Source organism: Salvelinus fontinalis, chromosome 18 (assembly GCF_029448725.1).
Source record: "Salvelinus fontinalis isolate EN_2023a chromosome 18, ASM2944872v1, whole genome shotgun sequence".
Taxonomy (NCBI): domain Eukaryota; kingdom Metazoa; phylum Chordata; class Actinopteri; order Salmoniformes; family Salmonidae; genus Salvelinus; species Salvelinus fontinalis.
This window is the reverse complement of record NC_074682.1, coordinates 26089068-26101174: the sequence shown is the minus strand read 5'-3', so window position 1 is coordinate 26101174 and position 12107 is coordinate 26089068. Positions and strand designations below refer to the sequence as shown.

General features: G+C 45.2%; 1 protein-coding gene across 46 annotated transcripts in view; it reads left to right on the top strand.

Moving 5' to 3' along the window:
• The window catches only part of cast (calpastatin), a 93239-nt gene that overhangs the window by 40587 nt on the left and 40545 nt on the right, over positions 1-12107 (top strand). For 39 of the 46 annotated variants that reach the window (XM_055868730.1, XM_055868757.1, XM_055868734.1 and 36 more), the window contains 3 exons: positions 4050-4115; positions 9469-9618; positions 10042-10125. In XM_055868730.1, the coding sequence (XP_055724705.1) occupies positions 4050-4115; positions 9469-9618; positions 10042-10125 (300 nt within the window). Of the gene's footprint in view, positions 1-4049; positions 4116-6222; positions 6305-9468; positions 9619-10041; positions 10126-12107 lie in introns of those variants that run through there. The other 7 variants (XM_055868758.1, XM_055868772.1, XM_055868760.1 and 4 more) reach the window with 3 other exon arrangements.

Sequence of the window (12107 nt, the reverse complement as noted above, 5' to 3'; positions counted from 1 at the left end):
TTGCAACTTCCTCCAAACCCGAGTGGGGACTTGTTCCAATATTTTAAAGATGCATCGTTTCTTCTTTCCTTCCTTCCCTTCCTTCTTTGATGTTCATTACTGATCATCACTAACTGATCAACACACGATTGGGCTGGTGAAAAACAGCAGGCTGTTAACCATGATTTCACTTATCTAATCCTGAACAAATCAGTGATTGCCTCAAGGAAAGGAGGGAGGAAATGTCACGTCCTGACCATAGTGCTTATGTGTTTTGCTTGTTTTAGTGTTGGTCAGGACGTGAGCTGGGTGGGCATTCTATGTTGTGCGTCAGTGTTTGTGCCACACGGGACTGTGACGGTTAGTACGTTTGTTGTTTTGTATTTTGTCTAGTTTTCTTGTCATTAAATCATGGAAACTTACCACGCTGTACTTTGGTCCTCCGATCCTTCTCGCCTCTCCTCGTCCGAGGAGGAGGAAGAGCTAGACTGCCGTTACAGAACCACCCACCTAATTCGGACCAAGCAGCGTGGCTACGGGCAGCAGCAGCGGCCCACTACACAGGACTCCTGGACATGGGAGGAAATTATGAACGGTAAAGGACCCTGGGCTAAGGTTGGAAAGGATCGCCTCCCATGGGAACAGCTGGAGGCAGCTAGGAGAGCAGAGGCAACCGGAGAGAGGAACTGGCGTTATGAAGGTACACGGCTAGCACGGAAACCCGGGGCTAAAGGGTAGTGTGGCGAAGGCAGGTAGGAAACCAGCGCCCACTTCCCATGCTTACCGTGGAGAGCGGGAGTACGGGCAGACACCGTGTTATGCGGAAGAGCGCACGGTGTCTCCTGTACGTGTGCATAGCCCGGTGCGGGTTATTCCACCTCCCCGCACTGGCTGGGCTAGATTGAGCCAAGTGCCATGAAGCCGGCTCAACATATCTGGCCTCCAGTACGTCTCCTCGGGCCGGTGTACATGGCACCAGCCTTACGCATGGTGTCCCCGGTTCGCCTACACAGCCCAGTGCGGGTTATTCCACCTCCCCGCACTGGTCGGGCTACGGAGAGCATTCAACCAGGTAAGGTTGGGCAGGCTCGGTGCTCAAGGGAGCCAGTACGCCTGCACGGTCTGGTATGTCCGGCGCCACCTTCCCGCCCCAGCCCAGTACCACCAGTGACTACACCACGCACCAGGCTTCCAGTGCGTCTCCAGAGCCCTGTTCCTCCTCCACGCACTCTCCCTATGGTGCGTGTCTCCACCCCAGTACCTCCAGTTCCGGCACCACGCACCAAGCCTCCTGTGCGTCTCCAGAGCCCTGTACGCACTGTTCCTTCTCCCCGCACTCGCCCTGAGGTGCGTGCCCTCAGCCCGGGACCTCCAGTTCCGGTACCATGCACCAGGCCTATAGTGCGCTTCGAGAGACCAGTGTGCCCTGTTCCTGCTCCCCGCACTAGCCTTGAGGTGCGTGTCTCCAGTCCGGTACCACCAGTTCCGGCACCACGCACCAGAACTACTGTGCGCCTCAGCAGGTCAGAGTCGGCCGTCTGCAAAACGCCGCCTGCACTGCTCGCCTGCCCAGCGCTGCCTGTCTGCCCAACGCCGCCTGCACTGCTTGCCTGCCCAGCGCCGTCTGAGCTGCCTGCCTGCCCAGCGCCGTCTGAGCTGCCTGCCTGCCCAGCGTCATCTGAGCCATCCGTCTGCCCAGCGCCATCTGAGCCATCCGTCTGCCCAGCGCCATCTGAGCCGCTCGTCTGCCCAGCGCCATCTGAGCCACCCGTCTGCCCAGCGCCATCTGAGCCGCCCGTCTGCCCAGCGCCATCTGAGCCGCCCGTCTGTCCCGAGCCGTCAGAGCCGCCCGTCAGTCAAGAGCCGCCAGAGCCGTCCGTCAGTCAGGAGCCGCCAGAGCCGCCCGCCAGTCAGGAGCTGCCAGAGCCGCCCGCCAGTCAGAAGCTGCCAGAGCCGCCCGCCAGTCAGGAGCTGCCAGAGCCGCCCGCCAGTCATGAGCTGCCCTCCACTCATGAGCTGCCCTCCAGTCATGAGCTGCCCTCCAGTCATGAGCTGCCTTCCAGTCATGAGCTGCCCTCCAGTCATGAGCTGCCCTCCAGTCATGAGCTGCCCTCCAGTCATGAGCTGCCCTCCAGACATGAGCTGCCCTCCAGTCATGAGCTGCCCTCCAGTCATGAGCTGCCACTCAGTCCGGAGCTGCCACTCAGTCTGGAGCTGCCACTCAGTCCGGAGCTGCCCTTCAGTCCGGAGTTGCCCCTCTGTCCTGAGCTACCTCTCTGTCCTGAGCTACCTCTCTGTCCTGAGCTACCTCTCTGTCCTGAGCTACCTCTCTGTCCTGAGCTACCTCTCTGTCCTGAGCTACCTCTCTGTCCTGAGCTGTCTCCTCTATCTAGGGGGGACCTTTGTGAAGGTTCCTAGACCAGGGTCGGGGGCGAGGGTTGCCACTCAAAGGACGCTAAGGAGGGGGACAAAGACAATGGTGGAGTGGTGGCCTCGTCCTGCGCCGGAGCCACCCCCGCGGACAGATGCCCACCCAGACCCTCCCCTTGAGTTTTAGGGGTGCGTTCGGAGTCCGCACCTCAGGAGGGGGGTACTGTCACGTCCTGACCATAGTGCTTATGTGTTTTGCTTGTTTTAGTGTTGGTCAGGACGTGAGCTGGGTGGGCATTCTATGTTGTGTGTCTAGTTTGTCTGTTTCTGTGTTCGGCCTAATATGGTTCTCAATCAGAGGCAGCTGTCAATCGTTGTCCCTGATTGAGAATCATATATAGGTGGCTTGTTTTGTGTTGGGGATTTGTGAGTGGTTGTTTCCTGTCTTTGTGTTTTCTATGCACCAGCTAGGACTGTATCGGTTTGCCACATTTTGTTATTTTGTATTTGTAGTGTTCACTGTTTATTTGTTTAATTAAACATGTTGAGCACTGGCTACGCTGCGTGTTGGTCTGATCCCTGTTACACCCCCTCTTCTAGTAAAGAGAGGGAAGGCTGCCGTTACAGGAAAGCATTTATAAGGTATTTGAACGTGGCCTAGGCCTAATTTGTCTTAGTATTGGCTGAAGGGCAAGGTCACTGCCTTGCTAAAGCTCTTAACCAGGTTTCAACAAGGTTTTTGTCAAGTGTGTCAACACCACTGTCCTCCCACTGGACATAGTTTAAGTAATATCGTCAGAGTGAACAACAGTAATCGTCTCCAAGTAGTGTAGTATGGCAAAATAGTTTGTCTGAATACTAAAGTACAGTATTACACTAGTAAGAATTTAGTATGGAGTTTGACTAGTAAGACCACAACCTCTCTGTCACACTAACTCTCTCTCTCAATCTGTCTCTCTGTCTGACTGTCTTTATCTCCCAGCCATCTCTCTGTAACATGTAGAATTATTCTGAGCCGGCATGACTGGTTGGTTCGCTCTGAAACTTAAAGATACAGTACTTTTCAGGGCATGACACACTCACACACATTCTTGGGAATAAGAAATACATTCTGCTAGCCAGTATGGGTGGAGAGGGTGTAAGTATCTTGCCCTGTGGCTCAACACCACTGAAAGGGCACTGTTTAACATACTCCACCTTGTTTCTGCGTTTCTCAAACCTGAAATGTTTGTAACTAACTATCACTGCTTCAGTCACAATGTGTACATTCCATATACAAAACACAGTGGGAATTGGGATCCACCTGTTTATGTAATATTATAAGAAACGGCGGTATAGAAGTCCTTAGACAAACTGTTTTGATCAAATTATATGGCACATACACACACCAGTGTTTCCCCTATATTCATTTAGCAGCAGTGGCCCACCGCTAGTGAATATACGTAGAATCATTGGTCATTTTATCAATGGAACAGGATTGCTACATGTGATGTTTCTCTTGTCATGGAGAATGTGTTTGAGGAAATGGTACTGCATCATTCATTATTTTCTCTAGACATTTGAGCAGCATGGAATGTTTTTTTTTCAAGCCAGGATTATGCATTATGGTATCAATGATTCTGACAATGATCAAGTCTGTGTTTTCTGCTGTGAGTGTTAACGATTCCTGTTATTTTGTATTTTTTTCTCTCTCTCTCCAGTCGCAGCCTAGACAGTACTCACCCACTTCAGTGGCACAGGTTGCTGTGAATCCAGCACAATTTGAGGTAACGTCAACACACACATACACACCTCTTCCTTTGCTCAGTCCATAGCCTGCAGTCACCTTTTCTTTGGGATAGGTCTTAGTCCAATCTGGCTTCTAGTCTATTTGACCCCTTCTTTGGGCGATATTTGGTACTGTTAGTGTCTTTCCTGTTTCAACAGAGTAGTGTTGTTCAGTGTGGCCTTTTCAGGCAAAGGATTGGTCATACCCAAATCTGCAGGGAGTGGAACTAGTGATGCACCGATATTACATTTTTGGCCGATACCAATATCCAATATTTTCCTTGCCAAAAAACAATTCTGATAACAGATATTACATTTTTTGTGTGGCCTTTTAAGCTTTCTAGTACGGTTAAATAGTTAACACACACACATGGACGCAGCAGTCTAAGGCACTGCATCACAGTGCAAGAGGCGTCACTAAAGTCCCTGGTTCGAATCCAGGCTGTATCACATCCGGCACATGATTGGTAGTCAAATAGGGTGGCGCACAATTGGCCCAGTGTCGTCCGGGTTTGGTCGAGGTAGGCTGTCATTATAAATAAGATTTTGTTCTTAACTGACTTGCCCAGTTAAATAAAAGCTACACACACACCACACTGACCAAAAAGTTATTTTGTTGGCATTTACGTATGTCCCCATTACCAATAAAACAATCAAAACCTATTTATTTCACTTACTTGCTGTGCTGTTTTGTTCATTTGTTTAGTCGTTTCATTCTCAACCAGGATTTCTATGGAACGCCGTTTGGGTCTTTGCATGTCAAAGAAGATACACTTAGATTTTTTTATTTTACCTTTATTTAACTAGGCAGGTCAGTTAAGAACAAATTCTTATTTACAATGACGGCCTAGGAACAGTGGGTTAACTGCCTTGTTCAGGGGCAGTACGACAGATTTTTACCTTGTCAGCTTGGGGATTTGATCCAGCAACCTTTTGGTTACTGGCCCAACGCTCTAACCACTAGACAAGTAACACTATTTGATGTGCCAAATTAGCTTGTTGACCAATCAGGACCTGAATATGACTGCACGTCACATAATAATTTAACGCGTTCATACATTTTTTACGTAGTTATTACACATTGATTACACTATCACTCGTATTTCATATGTCTCAACGATTCATCGATATGTATGCAATGATGCTGGTAAAGTTGTCTCGTGCACCTACAGTGCTGGTCATTTAAAAAAAACAAGATAGCTAGCTCATGGTTGCAAACAATGTTCTTCCCCAAAAACATAGCAAAACGACACATGTTTCAGTATCTATAGTTAGCTACTATATAGCTAGGTGTCATCATCTTAAATAACCCTAATTTATAAGACCACTCTTATTTGATTAATGGTGGTCGGACCCATCTATGTGAAGCTAGCCACAATAAGGATTAGCGACGATAGTGGACTTTGTGGTTAGCCTTCAAGATAAAAGTATTGAATAATTCTACTACTTTTATTCATTTGCATCACTGTCAATTACATACTTTTTTTTTTTAAGGCAAACCACAAATTCCACTATTGTGCCTAATCCTTATTGTGGCTAGCTTCACAACACAACCTAGTCCGGTCCAGCATCACTAGCCAGATGAAGCTAGCTGGCTGCGTATAATGTTAGCTTTGGGCAACAGTGTTTAGTTTTATTTATTTACTTCACGTTTATTTAACCAGGTAGGCCAGTTGAGAACAAGTTCTCATTTACAACTGCGACCTGGCCAAGATAAAGCAAAGCAGTGCGACAAAAACAACAACAGAGTTACACATAAACAAACACAGTCAATAACACAAAATAAAAGAAAAATAGAAAAATCTATGTACAGTGTGTGCAAATGTAGAAGAGTAGGGAGGTAGGCAATAAATAGGCCGTAGAGGTCGAAAATAATTACAATTTAGCATGAATGCTGGAGTGATAGATGTGCAGATGATGATGTGCAAGTAGAGATACTGGGGTGCAAAAGAGAAGTAGGGTAAGTAATAATATGGGGATGAGGTAGTTGGGTGTGCTATTTACAGATTGGCTGTGTACAGGTACAGTGATAGGTGAACTGCTCTGACAGCTGATGCTTTTCGTTCCATGCAGCTGATGCACTTCATTCCAGTCATTGGCAGCAGAGAACTGGAAGGAAAGGCGGCCAAAGGAGGTGTTGACTTTGGGGATGACCAGTGCAATATACCTGCTGGAGCGTGTGCTACGGGTGGGTGTTGCTATGGTGAACAGTGAGCTGAGATAAGGCGGGGCTTTACCTAGCAAAGACTTATAGATGACCTGGAGCTAGTGGGTTTGGCGACGGATATGTAGTGAGGGCCAGCCAACGAGAGCATACAGGTCACAGTGGTGGGTAGTATATGGTACTTTGGTTATAAAATGGATGGCACTGTGATAGACTACATCCAGTTTTCTGAGTAGAGTGTTGGAGGCTATTTTGTGAATGACATCGCCGAAGTCAAGGATCGGTAGGATAGTCAGTTTTACGAGGGTATGTTTGGCGGCATGAGTGAAGGAGGCTTTGTTGCGAAGTAGGAAGCCGATTCTAGATTTCATTTTGGATTGGAGATGCTTAATGTGAGTCTGGAAGGAGAATTTACAGTCTACCCAGACACCTAGGTATTTGTAGTTGTCCACATATTCTAGGTCAGAACCGTCCAGAGTAGTGATGCTAGTCGGGCGGGAGGGTGCGGGCAGCAATCGGTTGAAGAGCATGCACTTAGTTTTACTAGCATTTAAAAGCAGTTGGAGGTCACTGAAGGAGTGTTGTATGGCGTTGAAGCTCGTTTGGAGGTTTGTTAGCACAGTGTCCAAAGAAGGGCCAGATGTATACAGAATGGTGTCGTCTGCGTAGAGGTGGATCATGAACTGAAGTTCAATTTCAATAGACGAACATCAAGTGCCAACCTAGCTAATACTTACTTACAAGGATTCCTAAATCTTTGCTAATAATAATGAAAATGACTGCAGTTTCTACTGGTTATTATTTTCAGGCTGGTTGTATTGATGCTAGTTCGGTGCCAAGCTAAAGCTAGCTACCCCAGAAGTTGCGGTCAAACAAATTATGCTAGACATCGGCCAATACCGATGTTGGCATTTTTAGCTAATATCGTCCGATTCCGATATGTTCCCCGATATATCGTGCATCCCTAAGTGGAACAATGGTTTAAGAATGAAATGTTCTATTGTCACGTTCCTGACCTGTTTTATGTTATTTTTGTATGTGTTTAGTTGGTCAGGGCGTGAGTTGGGGTGGGCATTCTATGTTTTGTGTTTCTATGTTTAGGTCACTTGTAATTAGCCTTATATGGTTCTCAATCAGGGACAGGTGTTTGACGTTTTCCTCTGATTGAGAACCATATATAGGTTGGCTGTTCACACTGTTTGTTTGTGGGTGATTGTCTTCCGTGTCTGTGTAGGTTGCACCACACGGGACTGTTTCGGTTTGTTCGTTCGTTAGTTGTAGTCTGTACCTGTTCGTGCGTTCTTCATGTTTTATGTAAGTTCTCATGTTTTAGGTCAGTCTACGTCGTTTTGTTGTTTTGTAATTTTCCAAGTGTTTTTTGTGTTCGTCTTCGTCTTTCAATAAATTCATTATGTATTCACAACCCGCTGCATTTTGGTCCTCCGATCCTTCTCTCCTCTCCTCGTCCGAGGAGGAGGAAGAACTAGACGCCCGTTACATCTATATTCTATACGTTCTATGTTGTTTATGTTCTACACCTTCTATACTCTATACGTTCTATACTTTATATATGTTCAGGAGGCTTGGTAATGTGCCTGTAGGCTTGGTATTGTTATGTGCTTGGTTTTATTGAGGGAAAACATGCAGTACTTCCTTGGCTCTATAAAATGTGTTGACCTCCAGACATAGGTTGTTAAGAAATGGGTTGTTAAGAAATAAATGACATACTATACAAATCACGAGGTTAATTGCTTTCTTAGTTCTATTATTAGGTCCAGCTTAGATAGACACGCACAACAGTCAATCTGATCCCAACTTCTGTCATTGCAAAAGCTCCACTCTAAACACTGTAGAACTTTCTGCTAGTTGGTCTTGCTCCAGAAAATAGAAAGATAGAAGGACAGAGAACGCCTCTAGTCGGCACACATTCAACTGCACCTTCTTTAACTGGTCTCCAGCCCAATATTTATAATAATAATAGTGATAATAATAATAACAATATTTATAGGGTCTTAACAGATTGGACAAACCGTTCTTTTGGTTGAATGTTTTTGTTGTTGTGGTAATTGGGTGGGCTATGGAAGGACTGAACATATTCTTATAAATGGGTTTTAATCAAAGTGCAACCAACATTTCAACATGGGTTTAGGTGTTCGTTGTGTCGTTGACCACTCAGGACAAAGGGATTGCACAACTGGTTTCCCCAGAGATGTTGTCAGTTGCCTGAATCTCTTCCCTGAATTTATTTCAAAAGTCCTCTCTTCTATGCCCAGACAATGCCATGGTGACTGCACAGGGCAGAGATGCCAACATGTGGTGGCGTATTCATGTGTCACTCAGCTACCCTTTTGGGCCTTTTCCATGACAATGCAACATAAAATGTTACTTATTCTGGTTTCTGCCTCTGTGTGTAACCCAGGGAGAGGCTTTGGTTGAACGTGCAAAGCTATTTTTCAAAACAGACTATGTGCTTCAGTGTGGTATGTTATGTCAACATAGTCACATTTAACCATGATAGTTACGTCACCTAAGCTGACATACAGTATTGAGTGTATGGGATAATGCTGATTGAATAGGGTGTTTTAAGGTTATTTGAGTCGAAGACCGTACCCCTAGACTAGAGCTTTTATAGTTACCCATTATAATAACTTGACCTTGAGGTGCCCTCCTTCCGGTTAAAATTCCTTTGGCTTGTGAAGCAGTGACAGACAGTTTGCTACACAGGAGAGCTACTCAGGTTTCACTTGTATCATACACAGGCATGCACTGCATACCTATCTACAGATGTAGGATCTTAACCTGCAACGCAGAACATTTAAGACTTGTAGTGTATTTGAGGTTTAAAAAGGTTTCTGAAGTTTGTAATTTCTACTTTTACATTTCTGACTTGATTTTCCCTAACATTTTTCGTATCAACCCCTCCAAAAATGTATTGGAATCCACATTATAATAAAAATGTCCTGTTGCCGCAGGATTATTATCCTGCTGTAGCAAACTGGCTCAAATTAAGATCCTACATCTGTACACACACGATTATGTATAGTACCGTATGCATCTGTACAGACTTGATGATCAGTCGTTTGTTGTTCGATCACTAGGCACAGAATGAAATCGGGAAGCAATTGGATAAGGCAAGCTGAAAGTAATCAAATGTAACCGAGCCAATCACAATCTTTGTTGCATTACAGAGTGCATCTGCCGCCTCCACCATGGCTACAAAGCCAGGGGCGGTGTCCGTCACAATGGGTGGTGCCACAGCAAGTGGTGCCACAGCGGGAGGAAGTCCTACTACAGCAGGGACAACACAAAGAGGAACGGCCAAAGTGGCGATGCCAGAGGTAGACTGACTTAGCTGGGTCTTTGGAGATTCCTGTGGGACAACCTTGGCATATTCTGATGTTCTTAACCCCCTTCCCTCATTAACATAGGTGTAGTGTACTCTGTTACATGGAATCTCTCTTATCCCTCTCTTCTCTTCATGCTCACTTTCATCCTCTGAAACACTTCATTCACAGTCTACAGCTGCTTGGGCTCTCTACCATTGACTTCTTCTCAGCTTTACCTATGGTGCATTCAGATATGCTTACTTCAACCTTCACCATGACCGCAAAGAGCTTATTGATTGATTGTGCTATTCTACATGCTGGAGAATAGGATTAGGGCTCTTCACTGTCCATTGGAATGGTGCATAAGTGTGTTGTTGCCTCACTTTCTCAACCACATTTCCATAAAATGTTCTGCACCTGCTTCTTGGTTTGTAGACGGCACTCGTCTCTCCAGCAGGTGCTACTATTATTGACATACCAACACCTGGGACCAAAGGCAGTCCTAAAGACACCCCAAAGGTAACTCAAAACACCCCTCCCCTAAATATAGTTCATGGTTTCATCCTCTGAATCTTGTTGTGTATGTGACTTCTGAATCACGAACACAGAGAGGCTGCTGCCTACATACAGACTCGAATCATTGGCCACTTTAATAAATGGATCACTAGTCGCTTTAAATAATGGTACTTAATTAATGTTTACATATCTTACATTACTCATCTTATATGTGTATACTGTATTTTATACCATCTATTGCATCTTGCCTATGCCGCTCGGTCATCACTCATCCATATATTTATATGTACAATATCTTATTTCATCCCTTTAGATTTGTGTGCATTAGGTAGTTGGTGTGGAATTGTTAGATTACTTGTTCGGATTAGTGGCCCACTACTTGAAAGCGGCAGCTCTAGCCTTTAGCTAAATTAGAATGTTGCCTGTAATCCATGGCTTCCAACTGAGATATGTATGTACGATCACTGTGGGGATGACATTGTTGATGCGCTTATTAGTGAAGCCAGTGACTGATGTGGTAAATTTCTCAATGCCATCTGATGAATACTGGAATATATTCCAGTCTGCTAGTGAAACAGTCCTGTAGTTTAACATCTGCCTCATCGGTCCACTTCCGTATTGAGTGTGTGACTGGTACTTCCTGTTTTGAGTTTTTGCTTGTCAACAGGAATCCAGAGGATAGAGTTGTTTTCAGATTTGACAAATGGAGGCGATGGAGAGCTTTGTATGCATCTCTGTGTGTGGAGTAAAGTTGATCTAAAGTTTTTATTCGCCTCTAGTTGCACAGGTGACATGCTGGTAGAAATTTTGAAGACAGATTTCAGTTTCCCTGCATTAAAATCACTGGCCGCTAAGAGCGCTTCCTCTGGGTGAGAATTTTCTTGTTTTCTTATGGCCCAATACAGCTCGTTGATTGCAGACTTAGTACCAGCATTGGTTTGTGGTGGTAAATTGACACCTAAGAAAAATATAGATAAAAACTCTTGGTAAATACCATGGTCTACAGCTTAACATGAGGTATTCTAACTCAGGCGAGCAGAACCTTGAGACTTCCTTAATATTAGAGATTGCACACCAGCTGTTCTTAACCACCCCCGAGCTTACCTGGCGCTGCTGTTCTGTCCTGCCGATGTATAGAGAAACCAGCTAGATTTATATTTTCCATGTCCTTATTCAGCCATGACTCAGTGAAACGCAGGATATTACAGTTCTTCAGATCACATTGATAGGATAGTCTCGAACAGAGCTCATCCAATTTATTCTCCAGTGATTGCTTGTTCGCCAATAGAACGGATGGTAGAAGCGGTTTATCCAGTCGCCGACGTAGTCTCGTCAAGTATCCCGCACGCCGGCCTCTCACCTCTTCCTCTTCCGAGTGTCGGGGATTTGGGCCTGGTCTGGGATGAGCAGTATGTCTTTTACCTCCTTTTATTTTTATTTTTTTTACCTTTATTTAACCAGGTAGGCTAGTTGAGAACAAGTTCTCATTTACAACTGTGACCTGGCCAAGATAAAGCATACCAGTGTGAACAGACAACAACACAGAGTTACACATGGAGTAAACAATAAACAAGTCAATAACACAGTAGGGAAAAAAAGAAAAAAAGAGTCTATGTACATTGTGTGCAAAAGGCATGAGGAGGTAGGCAATAAATAGGCCATAGGAGCGAATAATTACAATTTAGCAGATTAACACTGGAGTGATAAATCATCAGATGATCATGTGCAAGTAGAGATACTGGTGTGCAAAAGAGCAGAAAAGTAAATAAATAAAAAGGGGATGAGGTAGGTAAATTGGGTGGGCTGTTTACAGATGGACTATGTACAGCTGCAGCGATCGGTTAGCTGCTCAGATAGCAGCTATTAATTGAAGTAAAAAGCCTCATCCAAATCGAGGTTAGTGATCGCTGTTTTGATGTCCAGAAGCTCTTTTTTGGTAATTGGAAACGATAGTGGAAACATTATGTACAAAAAAAAGAAAGATA